The sequence below is a fragment of the Astatotilapia calliptera genome, chromosome 7 (genome assembly GCF_900246225.1).
Source record: "Astatotilapia calliptera chromosome 7, fAstCal1.2, whole genome shotgun sequence".
Classification (NCBI taxonomy): domain Eukaryota; kingdom Metazoa; phylum Chordata; class Actinopteri; order Cichliformes; family Cichlidae; genus Astatotilapia; species Astatotilapia calliptera.
In genome coordinates, this window is record NC_039308.1 from 25,395,952 (window position 1) to 25,418,780 (window position 22,829).

At 38.9% G+C, this 22,829-nt stretch overlaps 2 protein-coding genes and 1 long non-coding RNA gene across 5 annotated transcripts in view; 1 reads left to right on the forward strand and 2 right to left on the reverse strand.

Moving 5' to 3' along the window:
- Positions 1 to 3,657: 3,657 nt before the first annotated feature.
- LOC113027325 (uncharacterized) lies at positions 3,658 to 7,072 on the reverse strand. 3 transcript variants are annotated; one of them, XR_003273025.1, is made up of 3 exons: positions 5,789 to 7,072; positions 4,943 to 5,003; positions 3,658 to 4,458 (listed from the first exon to the last, which is right to left on the reverse strand). It is a non-coding gene; the product is annotated as an uncharacterized LOC113027325 (long non-coding RNA). The 3 variants fall into 3 exon arrangements; XR_003273024.1 differs by having other exon boundaries at positions 3,658 to 3,776; positions 3,835 to 5,003; XR_003273023.1 differs by having other exon boundaries at positions 3,658 to 5,003.
- Positions 7,073 to 14,005: 6,933 nt separating this feature from the next.
- LOC113027326 (insertion element IS630 uncharacterized 39 kDa protein-like) lies at positions 14,006 to 15,422 on the reverse strand. The gene is made up of 3 exons (XM_026176943.1): positions 15,348 to 15,422; positions 14,831 to 15,113; positions 14,006 to 14,649 (listed from the first exon to the last, which is right to left on the reverse strand). The coding sequence occupies exons 2-3, from the start codon at positions 15,110 to 15,112 to the stop codon at positions 14,131 to 14,133; spliced, it is 801 nt and encodes a 266-aa protein (XP_026032728.1). The 5' UTR covers position 15,113; positions 15,348 to 15,422; the 3' UTR covers positions 14,006 to 14,130.
- A 5,144-nt stretch (positions 15,423 to 20,566) lies between these two features.
- Positions 20,567 to 22,829, forward strand: part of LOC113025860 (transmembrane protein 132C) — a 184,811-nt gene continuing 182,548 nt past the window's right edge. Inside the window, exons 1-2 of the mRNA XM_026174062.1 lie at positions 20,567 to 20,705; positions 21,148 to 21,339. Of these exons, the coding sequence (XP_026029847.1) occupies positions 21,291 to 21,339 (49 nt within the window). The 5' untranslated portion in view covers positions 20,567 to 20,705; positions 21,148 to 21,290. The remainder of the gene's footprint in view (positions 20,706 to 21,147; positions 21,340 to 22,829) is intronic.

Here is a 22,829-nt window from a genome sequence, read left to right on the forward strand (position 1 = left end):
TCATGTTTCTACTGTTTTTATCTGGAATGCAGCCCACTGTAGTGTCACACAGAGTGAGCAAATCCAAATTAATCACCACAGTCATCTCTAATCTCTTTGTTGCACTGTACACTGTGGTTTCTGCTGGAGTATAGATTCCTAGCTTTTTAGTAGGAGGCTCTTTTCTATATTATCCAGTTGCAATCTTGCAACCAGCTGAAAGAGAGAGAAAAAAGGCTATTCAGTTCCTGTATTCAAAACAAAACTCAGATATAATGCAGATAACTGATAAGACTCTCTCATATATAATCAGAAATTCATCCTCCTGTGAAAGCCTGTCTGTCAGTACTTTATGGTAGCCAGCACATCACCAGATGGGATCAACCTATTAACTGCTGTTAAGGTTCAAAATTGAGGAGGGAGAGTACAAACCACCATTGGTCCAGAAGCTCTTGGTCAAACAATGATTTTAATGACTACACACGTGTGGGAAGACAACTCTGTACGCAGACAGCAAGTAGTCTTCAACTTAATCAAAGCATGAACAGATATTTTATAGCATCAGGGTTTGATTTACTGACGCCCCTTCATGCGTCACAGATACATTTTATACATAGATCAGATCAACACCACAATGACTTTTAACCCAGAAGATCATCTTCTATTTTCATGGCTGGTACTTTCCGTTCTTGTCTTAAAGTGAATTGTTCCTCTTTCTTGCCGAGACATAACTAATCTCTCTTCTAAATAAATCTAACTCATGTGTGTGTGTGTGTTGACCTCACATGCTCTTTGTGTCACCTCTTCACCTACTAACTGTCTGTGTCTCGTCCTCAAATGCTCTTTCTCAATTCACCTGTTGCACTTCTGACCTTTCACCAGACCAGAGGCTCACTGAGACTATATGTATGTCTTCTACTAAATAAATGTTTTAACCAAGAACCTCTACTAAAACCTTAATATGAAATGACCTGATATAAGTGTTTTGTAAGCATGTATTGCAATTTCTTCTATGTTCTAGTTTTCCCTCAGCATGTATCACCTGAACAGTCACGTCAGTGAAGCTTAAGACCTTTAAAGAACCTGAACATCAACTCAAATAAGCACAGATATGCATTGTGTACACAATAGTTATAACTGCATCTGAAATACAAAATTAACATCATCATAAACATCTTAAGGCCATCTTAAAGCTATCTGTTACATTGTTAAAGCAATGATCATACTGCAGATTATATTATTAATGCAATGGTAATAATGATGATTATTTAACAATAGCAGTAAAATAATTTCCCTGCTCCACACTGCACTCATAACAAGGTGAGTATAAAGTGAGGTATTTTCTTTTTATGCAGGGCTGGTAATGATAAGGCAGTTTTAATAATATTATATTTGAAATTTATCACTACTTGTATCAGTGCACATTAGATCTGATGGCTGCATTGCTGGTCATGAACTTTCCAAGTAGATCTCACCATATCAAATTGGCCAGTCACTCAGTATTAGCAGCTCTACAGAATATAATGGCAGCTAATGACAGTTCAGCCTTGATATGAGCTCTTTCCCTGACCGTCTGTTGTTAGTAATGGCTGAGGGAGTGGTGTAGTGGGCAAGTAAAGACCATGGCAGGTTAGACATCAATCTCCTCTTGTGGGGGAAAGGTCTCTCTTTGAGACTGATAAATGTTAATTACTCAATCCTGACATCAGTCAGAGAGCGCAACCCAGGCAGCAAATTAAGGAGCTGGTGATGGAGAAAGGGGAATTACTTGTGAGTATGAGGCATTTTTTTCCCATATTAGTTTGTATTTTAAGTATTTATTTTTTTTATTACCTTTTTATAAATCTAATTGAAAATCACATTCTGAGTCCAAAGGAACTGAATTAAAATGCTGGACGAGTGCAGTAAAATATTCACTTTGGTCTACTATCTATTTGGTTTATTATCTGGCAAACTTTAACAACTCGTCTTTACCTCACAAAGCCCCGTCTGAGTTTTTAAAGGCCAGTCTTTAAAATGCACTTTGCATTAGTTTCAGCAACCAAACTTAAGCCATGTTTAAACTGCCCACTCTGAACAATGCATGCTCATGTGGATGCTTGTGTAACTATAGAGCTGTGCGACTGACAGATTTAAATTACTGGTCACTTTGTTAGGTGACGCTTCTGATAAGCCAATTACATGGCAGCAGCTCTTTGCATTTAGGGACGTAGACTCTGACTGTGGTGGGTCTGAGTGTTTCAGAAACTCCTGATCTGCAGTAACTTCCCCACTCAACCATCTCTAGGGTTTACAGAGAACAGACTAAAAAAAGAGAAAATGCACAGTTCTCTGAGCAAAAATATTTTATTGATCCTAGAGGTCAGAGGAGAACGGCCAGACTGCTTCATGAAGCTAGGAAGGCAACATTAACTCAAACTTGTTACAACCAAGGTATACAGAAGAGCATCTTTGAATGCGCAACATACTGAAGCTTGAAGCAGATGGGCTACAACAATCAAGAACAGGAAACTGAGGCTACAATTCACATGGATTCTGGCCAATAGATGAAAATTTTTACCTGGTCTGATTGGTCTTAAATTTTTGCTGCAACATTCAGATGGTTGGGTCTAAATTTGGTGTACACAACATGAAAGCATGGATCCATCCTGCCTTGTATCACAATTCAGGACTGTGGTAGAGATGAAAAGGTGTGGAAAATATTTTCTTGGCATACTTTGGGCTCCTTAGCACCAAATTGAACATTGATTCAGTGCCATAGCCAACCTGAGTATTGTTGCCGACCTTTTCGATATTTGCCCATGGCTGCTTCCAGCAGGATAATGCACCACATCACAAAGCTCAAACTGTTTTTTTGAACATGACAGTGAGTGCACTGTATTTAAATAACCTCCACCGTCAAGGGATCTTATTAGAGCACCTTCGGGATGTGCCGGAACAAGAGATTCTTATCATGGATGTGCAACTGACAAATCCACAGCAACTGTGTGATGTTATCATGTCAATATGGACAAAAATCTCTGAGGAATATTTCTGGTACCTTGCTGAATTTAAACTCCAGAGGTACATCTAATAAAGTGGCTTCTAATTGTGTATTAAATTACAAAAATTGTGCCCTAGGATTGCAAAAACAAGAGTGGTACATTATTCAAGATAAAACATTTATTTCTTTTCATAATGGTGCTCTAATTTTTTATGTGTATTATAAATCCAAGGCTCCCCTTTAAATTTATATATCTCTTTAAAAGGTAAAACTGACAGAGTGGCTGTACACTGTAAAAAGAATAACCCTATTAAAATTAAAAAAAATGATGTCCAATTGTCACATCCAAAATATTTGGCTTCAGAGAATCCAAATTGAGTCACTTGATTTGACCTGATACTTTTATGTTGATATAAACAATATTACTAGACTTGACTGAAACTTTAAATTTTGCATTGATCCAAATTGATTTTTTTACATAGAACCATATTTTAATTATTGAACCAAGCTAATATATTGAAATTTAACCAACCTAATGTATTCACATCGAACCAAATTAACATGAACTAATATGTTTGTGTTGAAGCCAGGTAATTGATTTACATATATTCAAACTATATTTTTTACATTTCATTTTATTTCAGTTCAAAAACGCTCTGCATTTCCTATAAAAAACAAGACAGTTGGCCAACCAATTATTTCAAAATTATTTATTGTTCCAAACCATTTTAACTATAATCAATAGAGAGGATTAGTAATATACAGATTTAGTGCTACGGCAGAAATGATTAGAGAAATGTTTGTTTTATAAAACCTGCAACCTTTTGAAAACCAGTATAAAACCTGCAACCTTTTGAAAACCAGTATAAAACCTGCAACCTTTTGAAAACCAGTATAAAACCTGCAACCTGTCTAAAACTGGCATAAAACCATTATAAAAACTCTTTTTAAACCAATTTGCAAGTACTCAAAAATGTTTATATGTGCACTGTGCCTGTACAATGTAAAAAAAAAATCTACACATGTATCAATGAAATCAACTTAAATCTCCCTTTCAAATGGGTGTTCTTATAATTTTTGAATGTAGAATACCACTGCAGGCCAACCAAGAAAATAACCAAGCACACATGCACATGCATGTGCACATACACATCCACACATGCATGCAAACACACTACTGTGCAGTGTTAAGTTCACAATTAAGTTTGCGAATCTTAGAGGTCATCTTGTTAAAGTCAAGCTCCATCATAATCTTTTGAAGAGCCTCAAAGGTGAACCTGAATCCTCGTGGATATTCCATTTTAAGAGCATAACAGAGTCCAAAGACCATTGCCACTCCAGCTGCCACAGAAGGCAACTCATTCAGGACTTCCACACCATCAATGATTATCCCGATGTCTCGACGCTGATGTAGGAGGCTTGAGTTGTCCCTGAAGATGAAGAGTGCCATGGTGGTTACTCTGCAGCTCTTCCTCAGCTTCATCTTTCTGGGATATCTTGAGGTAAAATATGGAACAAAATGTACAAGTGAAGAACTGAAGTCTGGCACACCTGATAAATCTTTGACCATAATAAACTACTATTTTGATAGTTGTTTGGTCACAGACTATTAGAACAATTATTTGACTAATCAGATTGTGAATTGCATAATCATTAAATTAAATCAATGGTGGAAAATTTTCATAAATGTTCCACAAAGCCCAAGAAAAAAAAGAAAACAATACAGAACCCTAAGATATTAACTTGATGAGTTGATTAATCGTTGCTGTCCTACATTAATCATTGCATTTAATAGCAGAGTTGTCAAATTTACATCAAGAGACTGCATCTCATGTAGAGACAGAACAGATATGGACATACCATGTATTCTTTTATCAAGTCCTCAACACATCAGCAAGGTGAATGAGAGGATAATGATGGAGGGTCTAGATTATTATGAAATGTTTAAAAAGGATGTGCAGTGTAAATGCAAAATGATACCTGTTCAGATTAAATGAAAACGTATGCTTCAGCCATGGAATGGATGGAGCGATCTGTGGTTCTGAAAGCATACAGAAAAAAAAGAATAATGTTACTTCTCTATAAAACACATAACATAGAAAAACCAAGAAATACGTAACATGACATACACATCCTTATAAAAAGCTAGTACTATAATTTGATTTAGGTTTACCAAACAGTCTACAGACCAGCCATTAGCGACTAAGTTTGGCATAGGGTCAATTTAATGCTGTTAAAATTAAAATTTCTTCAGAAAATGCACATTTTTCCGAGCCGCGCCTGAAAGTCAATTGAAGGAATTAGTCTTATGTCATTGATCTTATATGCTGGCGTGTTATTTCTGTCTCTAAATCATGCACATTAATAATTATCTTTTGCGCTCGGTGTACACACACATAACACACAGATATTTATATGAAGAGAGACAGAGACAAACGTGCGCGCACAAACACAAGCTTGTGTCTAGAAACCGCGCGCTCACCAGAAAAATTCAAACGAAGCGGAGCACGGAGTTATACTATGAATGTTATGAACTATGAACTTATGCTAGCTAGCTGTATCCACCACCGATGCATCGTGGTAACGCTAGCTAGTTAGTATACTGGTAAAAAACGGCTTTTTGCCTAACTTGCATTCCTGACTGTGATGGTCGGTTTCTGGTAACCAGTTCTAACGTCGCGCCGGATAGCTAGCTAGCTTGTAGCTAGCAGCTACAATCATGCAAAAATTAGGGGTGGCTGTCGACCCAGCTTAAATGGGGTTATTTTCTGCAATTTTGGCAATACAAATTATAAAAGCTTTCGTAACACACTTGGCTTTACTTACGTTTATTTTCAGATGAAATTAATCAAAGATGTGACACGATGTTTCCAGCAGCCATGCAGAATAAAAATGGGTCCCGGTCTATTTCTGGTGGGCGTGTTCAAGTGCAAATCACTTTGACTCAAATTAAAGATATTATCTGTTCAACATGAAAAGAAATATATGTTTTGAGAGAAATCAAAAACTTTGCGTTGTGTCCTTTGTACAGATATTTAGTTTCATCCAAATCAAAAGTGGTATTTTAAAATGCAAAAAGAAAGGGTTTCACAATCAAATCAATGATTTTATTCTGTTTTGAATGGCACTTATTAGATTGAATGAATGACTGCATGTTAGACTTTTTTCAGTGTAGAGGGTTTTCAGCTAGAGCTTTTGAAACAAGAGTGTCAAAGGAACAACAAATATGAAAAGCATTAGGGCAGGAAGTTTGACAAACGCGTGATGTTTTAGAAGTTGTGCTGCTGTGTTAGTATAGTCATGGTATTAAAACTGACAGAAATAGAAGATGTGAGGAATAAAAGCGAAAGAAAAGAAATTTTCACCAACATTGAAATATAAAAATAATAAAATCGATAGAGCTGTACTGTCAGCACTTGAACACACTGACTGTCAAGCAGTCTGCATTGGAAACAAACAACAAGAACTGGTTCACATCTACATCTACTACTGGCTATGGGTAGCCAGGTCTTAATAAACCCATGCATATTGTCAGAGAGCAAATGATAGAGGTATCCTTAAAGGTTTTGAACAATGGTGGAGCACTGTGGCACAAACCACGCTTCTCAGAAATACATACAAAATAATCAAAAATGACCTTTCAGCATGACCCAATAAATGATCATAAAACAAATTAAACAGGAGTAACTATGATTTGAGGTTTATGAACCGGAACCACTTAAGTCAAAGGCAAAAAAAATGAAGCAAGTATTAACCGGGGGAATTAAATAAGTATTTATTTGGTGCAGGGGCATATCGTCCATCTATTTGTCCTCATTAATCAATATAGCAGCTAACAGCCTTGCTCTGAGTCTGCCCAGTGGAAGTGGCAAGGATGTGATACAGCTAATCAATACTTCAGTGATTTTGCCTCGAAGAGAACACATGCTCTGTGAGTGAACCAGCTGATGAGTCCTCAAGAAATTCTAACACTAATCACCTGAAAAACTAGAACCGCTACAAGAGAAATCTTTTCTTCAAATTAACACACAACTTGATGCAGGCTCGACATTTTTGTGCATGTGAGCTAGAAAAAGAGAGACACAATTAGAGAAGAGCAGACAGCCACAAGGATAGACTACAATTAGAGCTCACTGTATGTATAGCAAAAATAGGATCAGGACTAAACTGATGTTAATGATATTGAGATAAGTGTGTGCTAATTGAGGTTTCTTTGGCAGTGTTTGTGGACATCACCCACATCTATGCAAGCTGTTTTAATTGGTATCCTGTATATGAAAACAGCAAATAAGGGAGATGCGTCTCTTATATTTTATTTTATATGATGTTTTGCAGCCTGTGTTAATTCTCTTCTACCATGGAAACACGCTACAGTCAAAAGGAGGTTCGTGCACTGATGCGGTTTAAATGTTGTCATCATTTGTTAAAAGTCTGTTCGTGGGAAGTTTCATCCTTGCTTTCTCTTTTTAGAGTTAGCTCTTTTCTGTGCTCTGTGCACAAATACGTTTTGAAAAGAAAAGGCTCCATCGTGTCTGTGTAGGTTCTCAGTCATCCAGGTCATGTTAAGGAGCTTGGAAAGAATGGACAACTCCCACTAGGGATTAAATACTTGGGACTCGCCACCATTTGGTTTTAGCACTGAAGAAGCTTCTTCAGGAAACTTAAAGAAGTCCAGCTGATTTATTTCCAAACTCCTCACACTAAAGGCTTCATCTTTTTTCTGAACAGACAAATGTGGGTGACTTTCAGTAGCGATTTGGAGTATATCCAAATATTGTTTGCTTCAAGATGAGCAATGAAGCTGGAAAATATTGGATGCACTTACAAAACTGTGCAAGCAGAAACCTGACAGAGGAGTCAAGATAGATTTCTAATCAGGCCATCAGTAGGACTCACCAATCAAAGAATTATGGTTTGTAATTAAGAAATGTGTTTATTTGTATTCGTGCAACCTCACAATGACACCACACCTATAGTTAAAAAACACTGCTGTATGTGTCCCCACATTCAAATTATTCTTTTTTATTTTAGTTTTTTTTTTCTTCCACTAAACAACTGAATGAGGCGCTCCTACAGAGATCACTGTGAACCAGGCTATTCATTTCTTCAGTTCTGTATACTGAAACAATACAATAATTTGCAGGTATTGATCTCACCTAGCTTTACAAGACAGTGAGCAATCATTTTGCCTTTGAAACCTTTGGCTTTCAGGAGCACTCTGTTATTGTCAAAGTTCAAGCTGGCAGGAAGCTTCCAACATGCCGTTAACTTCCAACTAAAAGACTGCTGGATTGCTTGGTAGTAACACTTTTTCTGAGAATGAGTCTGAAAAAATTTGACCCCATCCATTCGCACCATCACATTATTGCATCAGGTTGGAGGTATTTTCCAACCTAGCACAGATTTAGGGGAAACAAATCCCTGTACTAGTAGTCAAAGTGGAAAGCATTGTGATGAGATAAATCAGCTTGACAATATGTTTCCTTCACTAATGGTTTTCCTCTATCTCTTTCTCATTCTCAATGAGTTACATTGACACTCTGTCTCTGAACTCTTCGGTCCTTCATTTGCATCGAAGAATACCTAAAAGGTGGATCTCAATGTGAAGGAAGACGGGTTTCGCAGCGGCATCTGATCTTTTATTCATAACGCATCGCCGTCATTGTGCGTCTGTCTTTCCACTCTCATTCATCAGCACATTATGATATTGTTTTGTTTGTGTTGCCCCTGCTGCGAGAAGGGCATAAAACAATTCTCTTTTTAAATCCCTAATCAGGTCAGCCTCTGGTAATGACCCTAAATTGTGTGTGTGTGTGTGTTTATGTATGTGCATGTATGAGAGAGATATTGGGGGGATATTTAATCATATCAGTGCTTACTCACTCCTTTTGTCTCCCCTTTACTCTTTAAGTAGGAGGGTTCAGGTTTTACTGCATTATGAAGAAAATACATGAACTGCGGTATCTTTTGTTGTAAAACCTTAACAATGGAGCTGGGCTCACAGCTAACCAGCTCAATTTAACATTTATAGAGAAAGTGCAGTGCGATTAATACTCCACTCAGCCTTTACACTCACCGTTTAGGATTCTTTCAGCGTCGCCACTTATGCTGCTCCGTTATGATGTATGGGTCACTGACAGAAGAGATGCTTTACTTCATTCCACTGCTGCATAAGAAGCCACGCAGACTTACTTGAGAACGGAACCGCACCAAAGAAATACCACATAAGTGTTTACCAATGGATCCCAGCTCACAGGAACTTTAGTTGTAATGCCAGCAGTATAGGCAAACAGATCGAACACGACACATTATCCCAGGCTGGCAGAAAGCTGTCAAATACATGACTGCAAGAAAATTCGCACTGCAAGGTCTGTGCACTTTAACAGTGCCCATGTCAGACGGACGACCCTGTAAAAAAGAGATGAGACTCTGAGTCGTGTTTATCAGAGTTCACTTGAAAACTTGTAAGGACTGCTGTAAACCAGACACAAGCATCTTAAGTGTCTTGTAAAAATGATAATTTAAGACATTACATTACGATCTAACTGGGGTTGGAAGGAAGACCCCCTCCATCCCAGCAGCAAAACAAAGCTCTGCACAGTGTGGCTCCTGCACTTGCCTCCTAAATGTTGAGAATATCTGCAATTCTTTATGATTGTAAGCAGAAAAAGAATCTTTTATTTAATTTTTTAATTTATAAAAGTCGATAAAATGCCACTCATACATAGACAGGAGTGTTTCATTTTTGCTTCATAACTGGGTCTTTTTTAGGCAAGAAAAAAAAACTATATTAATATGAATTATGAACTCATACAATGACTCACTCTTTTGCAAAGGTAATTATCCCGCCAGACGCAAATGCTCTTCTCCTCTGATGCAGTGTGCATGCAGTCAGGTTGATAAGCATGGAGGAGCCTGAAGAGAAAAGGAGGTTGTTATATTAGGACATTATATGGATATTATTACTTGAGGAAAGTAAGAATTACAGAATGCTTACTGCTGACTTATGTGATATTCCATTACATTGTGAATTGCCACCTTCTGCCTGTATTTTGTGTGTTCACTTAATTGACACATTTCCATAATATATTGATGTGCACATATTGCATAAATTTCTGCGTATCAATATGTGATAGAAAAGTCTTACTGAGATTACCTCCATATATTTTATGCACAAATCGCATAAAGATTTGATGCACAAATTGTATAAAATTTTCATGCACCAATTTTAGGCACAAATTGGTGCATAAAAATGAGCCATAATGCAGTAACTGAAGGATATGATGCTTGAAATATCCACGAGGAGCCCCTCTAGATGCCAGTTTTATGCATCCATGCCAATGTTCCATTAAAACCTACACAAATGCATACTGCTGACAGGACATAAAAAGTTCCTGAACTTAGTGGATAAGGGAGCATGGCAATCATACAGAGATCATACATATATCTCTGGACAAAAGTGTTGAGCCATGCCTCTTAATTTTAATAACCACAGGAACTCAGCCACCAAGTGGACGACCAAAATTAAAATTACAGAGCACGGTCGCCAAGCACTGAGGTGCATAGCAATCCCCCCCCCAACACACACACACTCAAAAAACAGATTCAGGTCCTCCTTTCAAAGAACACATACAAATTTTGTTAGTTGTTCATAAATGTAATTAAAAAATACCAAATTAATTTGATTTTCTTTGTGTAAACCTAAAATTATTCTAAACCAGCAGAGGCTGATTCTGAACACAAAATGAATGAGTTTGTTGGGGCACTGGGGGTAGGAGGAGTACATTTTTGCAATTAAGTATTTGTAAACTCAAAGAAATAAATTCAAGCCCCTCTTTAAGCTTAAACATTTTTTTTAATCTCATTCAACGCAAATGTAGCACTCCAGCGTTACTGCAATTATTATTCGTGTGGTGAACCTAAATTATTTTCTCTCAAAGCAGTCTTTGTTACAAGAACACAAAGTTATTGAGTTACACAACGGTCCGCCTTCTTTGAAAATTTTGCGCTCTTTCAGGATCACCTAAATGAATGCAGCTGCTCTTGGCCTTTCTGTACTTTTTGGATAAAACTACACCTTCAGGTAAGGTAAAATATTATTTTTTCATATATCCAATTGTGTATTTCTTTATCAGCTAAATCTATGGCAATGCTATTTATCATAGAAGCTTGTAACAGTTGTTTTTTGAACTTTTGGTGGTGCTACCATTCTCTTCTCTGCTTGAATACTATTTTTTTTGACAATATAGCCAGGTCTTTTCAAAAGTGCCTTGTTTTAGAGGAGAAATTGTGTAGCTGCCAACTTTTAAGTCTGAACGTGTGCTAGCTTATTAGCAGCTAGCCATTGTGCTCAATGAAAGATGATGTCCTATAGCTAACTTCTTTCTTACTGTTTTCTTTTTATAATCTAAAAATTATGTATTCTGTGTTTATTATTATTATATGCCATTTTCTAGTAGAAAGTATCGTTTTGAGGTGTCTTTAAAAGCACTACATAGTTTACTGAGGGTGCTACCAAAAGCGAACCATGTGGCCGGAAGAGTAACTGCAGGCAGCACAATGCGCACTCCCATGACGTTCAAACCTATTTCTTATTATAAAAGATTTCGGCTACGTCCACACTTACACAGGTATTTTTGAAAACGGAGATTTTCCGTTTTCGTTTTAAAAAATAATCCCGTCCACAGGTAAACGCAAAAATGAAGGAAAACGCTGCTAGGAACATGCCAAAGCAACAGGTGGCGATATATTCCTAAACTCAGCTAAAAACAGTTTAGGTCTTGACAAACTTCACTGATGGTTCAAATGTTTAGCAACTTTCAGTGTGTTGATTCAGCAGTCTGTATTTAAACTTCTAGTTTACTATATTTATGTATGTTTTATTTCCAGGTGAATGCAGACTTCCTGCAGATCACTACAAAACCCCTGCAGGCAAAGTTCTTGGCTCAGCTGGACAACTTAACAGACAAGCTGATGCAAATTTTTGAGGGGAGCAAAGGAGCAAAGGGCCAAAAGATCAAGGATATCATGGCGATCAGTAGTTTGGTCAGTACTAATGATAAACCCATCAATTAAATGCAATCAATCAATTCCATTTTTTTCACCCTTTTTTTCCCACCCTTGCATTAGTATGATGACATCGACATAAAGAGGGAGCATACTCTTAAAAGCCTGGTGATCTACTTTAATGAAGATCCAGACCTACTGTTCAAGGAGTATCTGGTACGCTTATCACACTTTCTTTTCTAGATTCAATTTGAGTTAGGTTCATCGCACGCAAAATGCTCATATATTCAAATAAGACAATATAATTGTGAAATATGTATTATTCTTAATAGTCATTGTTGAAACTTGTACTGGAGAGCACCTTTTAAGGGGACAGATTCAGTAAAAATTCAATTGTTCATTTTTTTGGGGCTGCCATGTAGGTATCTACTGCCTCTATAAACACGGTAAATGTAAAGTAAACATTCATCCATTTTCTGTCAGTGTTTAAATTCAGTTTGTTTATATAGCGGTATATCACAACAACAGTCATCTCAAGGCACTTCATAAAGTAAACACTCCAATGAAGTTCAGTTAATTATGCCAATTAGTAAAAAGTCTTCTATATAAGGAACCCAGCAGATTGCATCGAGACACTGACTAGTGTCACTGGCGTTACAGCGATCCTCTGGTTTCCGGAATAATGTGCCTAAAACAAGCTGTTTCAAAAGGTCCCCAATTGTCATGAAATAAGGGAAATTGACCCAGCCCCCCCCCACACACACACACCTACACCTATAGACACTTGAGGAGCTGCTCCTCTATTTCAAGCCCCTCCCAAAGGGAGGTACATAATACCTTAGCCCAAACTATTGATAGAGAACAGATTGATGGGTTTTATTCATGTTTGGAGTGTTTATAGAGGCAGTAGAGACCCATGTTTCAGCACAAAAGGATACAAAGCTGAGTTTTGCATAATATTTCCCCTTCCAAGTGACAGAGCCCTTAAACCTGAAACATCCTGTTTTTCAGACCTCCTCCACTGAGGATGAACAGTTGAGGTCCACTGCAGCAACTGTCATGGGTATTTACACCATCAGAAGAGAAGGCATTCAGGAGCCAGAGGATGTTGCAGTTGTCATTGAAGGTACTACAGTTATGAACAACCTCGGTAGTGTCATCATGTCATTCATCGTCCTCTTTGGACTGATTTATGCACTTGATCTGAGCTATCCAAATGACCTCAAGTACACTTTCGAGTTATGTCAGAAGAATTTAATGAATCTGGATGGACAAAGGCTCAGTACAAATGCAACAAATGAAATTGAAGATGTTTGCTTAGGCAAACAAGACCCCAGCACAAAATTTGATTTTGGCCTTTTTATCTCTTTTGTTCAAACTGTGACCTTTTTTTTCCCCTTTTTTTGAAAAATAGAAGTTGTCTATTTTTGTCTGCTGTTCTGTTGTGAGTGATGTAACCTTTAATCTATACTACTATAGATGGATAAAAGGACTGTGAGAATTTAGCTCAAAAAAAATTCAATGGTTGTAACCAGCATCTTCCTTTTACAGTTTTTGCCCGTTGCTTGAACACATTTGGCAAAACGTCGCTCATTGTGCCAAAACTCTAAACACAAGTAAACACGACACAACACTGGGAAATATACCATACACATCTGTGCCAAAATGAAACTCCACTCCCAAAACCTAAACTCTGCTGTCAAAACCTAACATTCCTCTGTCAAAATGTAACTCTGTTGACAAAATGACACATACTTGCATCATATGCAAACACTTACAGATCAGGGGGAACACACTAGTCTTCTTTACATAAAACACTGCAGTCCTTGATTTCCATTGTGTATTCAGAAGGCACATTTACAGGAGACACATTTCCAAACAACCAAAAACGCAAATAGACCTACTCAATAGTGTACATCGCAGTACCATGAATTCAGATAAAGCAAAAAAAAAAAAAACCACAACACAATAATACTGCAATAGAAAAAACACTATACTGTAAACACAAAAAACCATGACAATTGTGCATAAGTGGGCTCATGGATCCCGCCGTCTGTTGGGGTCTGGCCACAGGACCTCATCAACATCGCAAGCAGTGTCCTCTCCCGCTGGGCACCGGGGAAAATATCCTCTTGCATGTCGAAACCATCCATGGATTGCTGTCACCTGAATGTCGCCGCAGGCCTGTTCCATTGCCTGCAGAAGAGGCATGCGGGCATGTGGTTGGCGGTCATATACACGTCATCTCCAAGCCTAAAAAAATCCTCAATAGGGTTTAAAAATGGTGAGTAAGGGGGCAAGTATACCACTTCAAATTGATTGTGGTTGGAGAACCAGGCCTGGACCAGAGCAGCCCGATGGAAACTGACATGATCCCATATCACCACAAACCTGGGCTGATCTGGTCTGTTCTGTACAACTATATCATGGAGAGCATCTAGAAATATGAGTATGTGTTGGCTATTGTATGGACCTAGTATTGCATGATGGTGCAGAAGCCCTCGAAGGCATATGGCGGCACATAATGTGATGTTTCCCCCGCGCTGCCCTGGGACGTGCACAATTGCCCTTTGGCCAATTACATTACGACCCCGTCGTCTTGTTTTGCTCAGGTCGAATCCAGCTTCATCAATGAAAATGTATTCATGAGGCTGTGCAGCTCCATCCATGGCCGAGATTCTCTGAAAAAAAGGGGAACATGTCACTGTACTACAGTGCTACACATACGGCACCCTCACCCCATCACACAGGTACCTGTGTAGCTCTCAGAATAGATCCATGTGGTACTGATATGGTACATATTCAGCTGCTACTGGACTTCACCAATACTCTATTGTAAATGTAAGGGACAGTTACACGTACCCGTACATATTCAGCTCGAAGTCCTTTGACCCTGTCACTGTTCCTCTCGAATGGGACTCTGTAGAGCTGCTTCATGGTGATGCTGAGTTTACCCAAGATGCGTCTGATGGTGGTGATGCTCACATGGTTTATGTTGCTGAACACTCGCCTGTCTGCAAGTATTTTCCGTCGTAGCTGGTGGACACGGATGGCATTGTCTGCCCTCACTAGGTCCACAACGGCAAGTTCCTGCTGTTGTGTGAACAGGCGTTGCCGTCCTCCCCCAGAAGGTCTTCGGGTCATTCTGGAGGAATACAACCACATATTGTCATCGGTTTGCTTATTTTTCTTACAGTACTTTACTGTATGTACTGTGTCATCCACTGTACAACACTGTACTTCAATATAAGGAATCAGCCACTTTGGCTGCAAAAGGAGCATTAGCACCCCGTACACTTGATATGGTAATGTGATATACTGTAGAACAGTGCTATGAAACCATCTGAGTAGAGCAGAAGGTATGGAGGTGAAGACATACCTGTTTTCTAGTCGGAATGTTCGTATTACAGATGCCACTGTGAAGCGGCTTAGATGTGGGTGGACTCTCTGCCCAGCTTCCCTCATAGTCAGGCCATGGTTGATGACATGGTCCACCAAAGTTGCTCTTATTTCATCAGAAATATGGGTCCGTTCATGGCCTCTTCGGCCTTCTCCTCCTCTTCCTCCTCCTCCTCTACCTCTTCCTCTTCCTCTTGCTCTCCCTCCATCCATGCTTGCAAAGTTCTTGAAATGGCTACGCTGAGGGCTTTTTGTAGTTGGCTAATTGGTGTTCGGTTTTGCAAGTACGTGCCTTCAGGTGTGTATTTGAGTGGTTGCAATTATCCGATGTGTTTTGTATTTTGGATACATGTGTTTTCCGAATGGCACCCTGAGATTTCATTTTGTGAGCGAAGTGTCTTATGTATGAAATAGAGTGTAGCATGCAGGACCATGTGTGTTGCATAAAGGGGTAGGTGTGTTGCATAAAGGAGTAGGAGTGTTGCATAATTGGTACTGGGGTGCAAAGCAGCGCTTTTGTTTAAGGTATGGGTACATGTGTTTGAGGTATGGTAACAAAAGCTTCACGTTGTGTTACTTTAGTCTGAGCATGGGTTTATAGTGTTCAAGCAACGGGCAAAAACTGTAATTGCGTTTGGGATTTTCGAAGAGACAAAACAAATGTTGACAAGTTTGGTGCCTTCCAGTGTTTTAAAGTTGGTGTTCCCGTTCTTATAAGCTTGTAAAAGTTTGAATTAGAGAAATAAAGGTTTTTTTTTATTAAAATACCTCCCCTTTGGTAACACAAAATGTTCTTAATGAAAATCTTTTATATATATATATATATATATATATAAATATATATATATATATATATATATATATATATATATATATATATATATATATATATATATATATATATATACACATATATACATTATATATTTGTATTTAAGTATTTTTGGGTTGTTTAAAATGTTCAGTGACTGGCATAATATGGTGTGAATTGCAATGTTTAGTAGGTTATCATTGTGAATTTGCTGAAAACCTACCTGCAAGTGTCACTATAAATATATATACAATGATTCTTACGTGAAATCGGATTTTACAAATTCCAGTTTGTTTTCAGTCTTGCCTAGTAATACAAAGGTGTGTGCTTTTCAGATTTGATATTCATTTCAAATGTAAGGCACTTTTTTGTGAGCACTTTGATTTTGTTAAGGTTAATTTGACCATGTGAAATGTATGTTTATTCACAAAATATTCTGTTTCTGCTTTTAATTCAAGTGAATAAAACTGAGTTGAAAAAACAAATTTATTTTGTCATTATTTTAATAATTAAATTAGTTTTCTGGTAATTAAAATTATGATTTAGTTGAACTTAAAATAATCATTTCAATTCGAAAGAAAATCTAGCTCAAATGAATGACATTGTATTGAGTTGAACCAACCAAAACCTTTCACATCTTATTAATGTAATTTTTTTCCTTTTAAATCGTGTTCTACTGACTCAATTTAATTAAATTGTCATGATGTATGTAGATTTGGTTGAACCAAAATAAATGTATTACGTGGAAAACCTGCCATCAGTCAAATTGAGTTCATCCAATGACTAATTTTTATGAGTGCACACACACACACACACACACACACACACACACACACACACACACACACACACACACACACACACACACACACACTAACTGCAGAGCTGTGAACTACCTCTGGCATTAACATCAGCAGGAAAACTGAGCACCAGGAGCGTCATAACCTGTTTTTTTATGGCTGAACAGCTCCAGTGTGCAGGTGGCCCAGTACATTTGTCTGTATGTTGTAAGCAACTTCAAGAAAAACGCAAGATAACTGAGAGGCACAACTAATCACAAATACACAGTTAACAAAATATAAACTTAAAAAACTAAGATATGAGTAAAATAGTTGTCCCTGAATAACTACAGTTGCTAGTGACAGATCTTTTTTGTCTCCGATCCACAGAGATCATTCATCGTGTCACTCTTGTCTTGATGATAATTTAAATGCATAGCTCCACTGCTGAAAGGCTCTGTACTGTTCAATGGTTAATGGGTATCCACAGTGTGTAGGGGTGGATTGGATTTCCCTGAACCACCCTTTGGTACTATATACTATTTTCTACTATGGGGTCAGATTGCTGGAGCAGTCCCACAATGAACTGAGCCGCTCATCTCCACTCATCTCTTTTTCTACTTGGTCCCATAGTTTATGTTTTATCCTGGTCTCCCAATGTTCTACTTTTTTTCTCATCTCTTTCAGCTGCACCCTCCCACCCCCACCAGCCACAGTAGATGGCAGTGATCTCTTCCTGTTTAAAGGGAATTCTTCCTTTCCACTATTGCCACCTACTTGCTCATAAGGCAATCATCTGTTTGTCTCAGATATTGCAGGGCCTTCACCTTGCAACATAAAGCACAGTGAAGGAACTGTTATTGCCTCGAGGTGAAGTATAAAAGGTAAAGTGTGAAGTATATAAATAAAACTGAGTTGAACTGAATGCTTAAGAGTTTGTCCTTCTGGTCATGCCTGTTGTATGAGACAAACATCACAATTTTTGTGGCTCCTTAGAAGAAAGGGAAAAAAGAGAGAGAAATGCTAAGAAAGTCAACCCATTCAGTGAACCTCTCATTTTGCAAGCTGAGCTGATGCCTTGAAGCATGCAGCATAGCAACCAGTCCCAGAACAAAACCAGGAGACGCTCAGAGCAAACAAGTGTCATCTCATGGGACTCATGCTCACCAGGAGGAAAACGGCAGTCAAGCTTTCTCCTGGAGGCTGTGTGTCTGAGCAGGATCATGCCCAAACTCATCTCTTGCCTTACACTGGCATCAGATAATCTGTTTAAGTGTATTTTTGCCTCTTCTATCATTTCTTTATTAAACACTCACTGTGCAAACTGTTAGGTGAAACCGATGACTTTAGTTCTGTAAAATTAACAGTAGTTCAATTCTTCCTAATGCAGCTATATGCAAAAATCCAATTCATGAACACCTTGCGTGTGAGTCGCACAGTTGCTCAAACCAGACGTTTAACATGTGATATGTTCTCATCAACTTGCAATGCAAGTGCAATAAACTTCTCACAAGCAGCCATAAATGATTAGTTTAGGTCGCAGCCACGATGTTTCAGAATATGTCTGCGACTGTAAAAAAGTGTGAAGAGACGCATAATCAAAGAGGAAGGAAGCTAGACAGAGAGGCTTATGTAAGAAACAATTCAAGGATACTTCTTTTTAGCTGGTGACATTGTTTTGATTGCTGGTTCTAACATGAATATTGGCAAACACCTTCCGCCACTTAGCGATCTGTAAAGCATTAATTTGGCATCATTCAGGCATCCTTTTTTTCTTTTTAGAGTAATAACATATTACAGGACATATAGTGGCTTCTGTAAATAGAGTGCAGGAAATGATAATTATATGTTTGGATTTGCCGCTTGAGAGAAGATGTGACACGCCAAGATCCTGAAAGCAGCTGAAGCCGTACATCATCGTGGAAGTCAGCACAAGACTCCAGCAACAATAAAATGTGCCGTTCATCTTTTATGTTAACCTCGAATCAGATGTGTGTTATGGGAAGATCTCCTCTGGCGCTGTGCTTTGCGGGGGAAAAGCATAATTTGTTTCTCTTTTGATATCTTATTCTACTTGAATGGTGCTATAGGAGCAGGGAGCAAGAAGCAGGAAAGGGGATAAAGGAGGGAACTTTTCTCCTTCAAACCCACAGGGTCCCTCCATTGCTCTGCTGATGGTCTTTAATCGGTGTTTGGCACTGATGTGAAGAGGCTTGAGCTGCAGGGTCACCCTTTTGATACTTTTCAACATGACTCTGGTTTGTGTGCCTGTTCACTTTTCTCTTAAAGAATAGTCAATGTGAACACTGACAGCTTGGCCATTGGGCTTTCACCCAGCAGGGAACGCTGACTTTAAAATCTTCACTAGCTAACCTTTTTACATACTAACAAGAGTACTGTGGCGAGATTTTGGGATAAACATTATTTTTCTTTATTGATCGGCTCCATCCACTGAAAAAGGCAGAATAGAAAAACAAGGTTAAATGCGCCATCTTCTAAATGTCACTGATTTCTTTAACCCAGAGCTCAAGCTCTGATAACAGTAGTGTTTATGGTGTCGTTGTGCCATGTTAGGTTGGCCATCATGTTCAGCCTGCAGCTGATCTAAGACACACTCATAATTATGCAGCACTCTCAAGGTCTGAGTCATGAAGCTGAGCCAGGGCAGCTGTTTGCAGTCAGAGGTGTCCCATAGAGGGCACTGTTGGTTCTCATGAACGACCTGTGGCACAACAGGTTGCAGTGCTCCACTCTCTCTTCGCCAAGTGTACATTCGCTGTCCAGCCAACTTGACAGGCACGAGCGGAGAAATGGGAAATTATGTTTTGCCATAATTAACCAGCTGAACCTGATTTTTTATTTTTAATAAAATGCTTTAAACGTAAACGCGTGCCTCAAGCTGTCTTTTCCTGCAAGGCAGTGCACATGACATTGAGCTTTTCATGTAAAAATCGGTTTATTCCAAACAGTGTTAAATAATTCCTATCTCCATTCCCCACTGGGACAACTCTAATTAGTGTCTATTCCGCCGTGAGTCACGTGTATATGTTCATTTTCGCCCCCGAACCAACAGCGTAATTACCCTGCATCGTGAGGTGCCAAGCTCCTTTCTAATGTGCCAACTTTATTTATTATGATTACTATTATCTTTATTTCCAACGATGTGGGACAGAAAGCGCAGTCGTCTCGTGATCTGAGCTTTAGAAAACTGATGGGACTATACTTGCTGACGTGACTCCCGCAAACCCTCTAATTTGTCAATTCAGCCAGGAGTGCGCGTCCCATTCCACCTCCCTCCACCTCCACCCCCTCAGTTTCTGCACCAACACTCTCCGGTCCACAACTACAGGCTACAGAGCGGCAACAGGATCCGCTTCACCACCGCCTTTCTCCCGCGCTCGCTGTCATCTGTGCACGCGTCTTCGCCGTGCGCAAAGTTGCAGGACTATTTGTGAGATAATACAAGTCCTGTACGACACTTAGCCCTCCGCGTGAACTACAAAGGCGATCTGGACCGTTGTAAATCCACCACTATGTGAAATACAACAAGAAGAAAACAGAATGTCTTACAAAGTGTTTGGATTTTTTTTTCGAGGATTGTTTTTTTTGCTGACCTCGTTGATTTAGGGAAAACATTTATATATATGTACAAATTGCAGCCTGTTAAGGAAAAGCCGCTCGAATTTCAAACCACATGCCAACATTGGATGAGACCGCGGCGCCCGGATCTTGTGCAATAAGAGAAATGGTAAGAAGCCACAGAGAAACATCGCAACACTTTCACACACTTGTTCTTATTTCCTTTGATTGACGTTTGCGTTGCTTTATTCGCTGCCTCCCACTCGACAGTTGTTGAAAAAAAACGTGTTTATTTTCTAGAAAGATAGTGAGACTCTAAGCTGTTAAAATTATGGCACAAATTCAGCAGAGGTCTGCCAAATATTGAGCATCCTTTGGGTGCTGGGTGCGATTTGTGACAGACGGTTTGTTTTCACGCGTCCCAAAGCACCCAAAGCGTCCTGTGGGTGAAAAAAAAACCTTAAGCTGAAAGAAAAAAGAAGTTGATTAATATAAATTCTCCATTTTGGGAGTGAAAACGAAAAATGCGGACTTTACTTCCCTGCTGTTTGCCCTCTACATGCTCTGTGTTTCACTGGGGTGACGCTCTGTGTTCATGTCTGTGATGGCAGGTGGTTTCGGACGGAATACAACAGTTTTGCTTTAAATGGAGAACTGCTCAGAGGGGATAAATTGTGTGCAAAGTTGTGCTGCTTTCTGCTGAGGGAGCTATCCATCCGGCTTCCACCGAATTACCACGAGTCCGAGGAGAGACATGGGGCCGCTCCGGTGGATGGGACTCACCGCGCTTCTCCTGTGCACAGGTACGACCCCCATGCGAAACCACAGTGAGCACTTGTGTTCATACATCTGCACAAGATTTATGGAAATGAAAGTTAATGGTCATGAAATAAGAGACACTATAAATACATCAACCTTTGCTGAGTGATTTCATTCACCTAATGAAATGCAAATGATGTCCTTTCAGCCAGCAGGACATATATAATTTATGAGACATATAATTAGCTGTAAGCTGTTGTGGCAGAATACAAAATGACGTGTAATATTAACATGAATGAACGATGACAGTTGCCTAGAGAGAGTGTGGGTTTGGTTGTTGGAGCAGGATGCAGTGTGTGAGTGTGGCACTGCAGAGCACCAGGAATAACAACAGGCTGCAGACACAACCCAGCAAAGCAGAAGAGATGCATCTTTTCATTAAGTTTGAGCTGCTCTGCTCTTGGAAAAAATAATATATGAGGGTAAATGTGTACTTGTGAGCGACAGCCATTGTGTTCAGGATGCCTAAGTGTATGCATTTTACTGTGAGATGAAGCTTTGTGTGACTTTAAAAATTGCACAGGCTTGTGGAGAAATTCGATTTAAAATGCCAATCCAGGGAAAATCAGTTTAATCCAGAGTGTTTAAATGCTATTTGAAGCTCTATGTTGAACATCCTCTCTTACTTTGCTATAGGTAGAAATCATCTCTAGCCTCAAATACAAAACACTTACTCTGTATTTATGTGTAAATTTATGTGCAGATTTTTGAACGCAGACAGCTTAAAGTTGGATTCATTAACACACAAACTTAAAAATAATACACTAGTAATTTAACCTCATTATCCAAAGCATTCATTTGCATAAATACACAATGTATCCAAAGACTATATTCAGGTAAATTAGGTTACTTTTAACTTTTAATAGTATGTAATGCTTAAAGAGTCACTTTAAGTTGTTGGGCATAGCTAGTTTTTAGTAAAAGTTAAAGTAGGCTACAGTATTGGAGACAAAGTTAAAGGAGGCAAGGGTGAGATGGTCTGGACATGTGCAGAGGAGGGATAGTGGACATTAGTGAAGAAGGCAGGTGGAAAAGAGGAAGACCACAGAGAGGAATGCACTGAAGGTGGACATGCAAAGGGTTGATGTGACAGAGGAGGATGCAAGGGATGGAGTGAGATGGAGGAAGATAATCTACTGTGGCGACCCCTGAAGGAAGCAGCTGAAAGCAGACAGCAGGTTAAAACATGTTACTGAGTCTTCCTGGCTTTCTGTCACCTTCAGAACGAGTCAAATCTTTCTGTTTCCAGTTTTAATCCAAGGCAAATCACATCTTTCCTGGAATACAACAGACATAAGCAGAGGCATTTATATTCTTTTAGGAGAACAAATATAACTTAGAAGTGCAAATAGTGATAAATATTCATAATGTGACCTAAACTCTTGCTGTAAATATCTCTCAGATCTACTGTATCAAAGCTGCTTTTTTGCTGAACCTACCAGAGCTGTGCGTTTTTTGATGCTGGTTAAACTGT

Excerpts from the sequence above, each read along its gene's own strand:
- LOC113027326 (XM_026176943.1), bottom strand. The coding sequence starts at position 15,112 with ATGACCCGAAGACCTTCTGGGGGAGGACGGCAACGCCTGTTCACACAA. Across the intron at positions 14,650-14,830 it reads TTCGAGCTGAATATGTACGG|AGAATCTCGGCCATGGATGG; the intron begins GTACGTGTAACT and ends CCTTTTTTTCAG.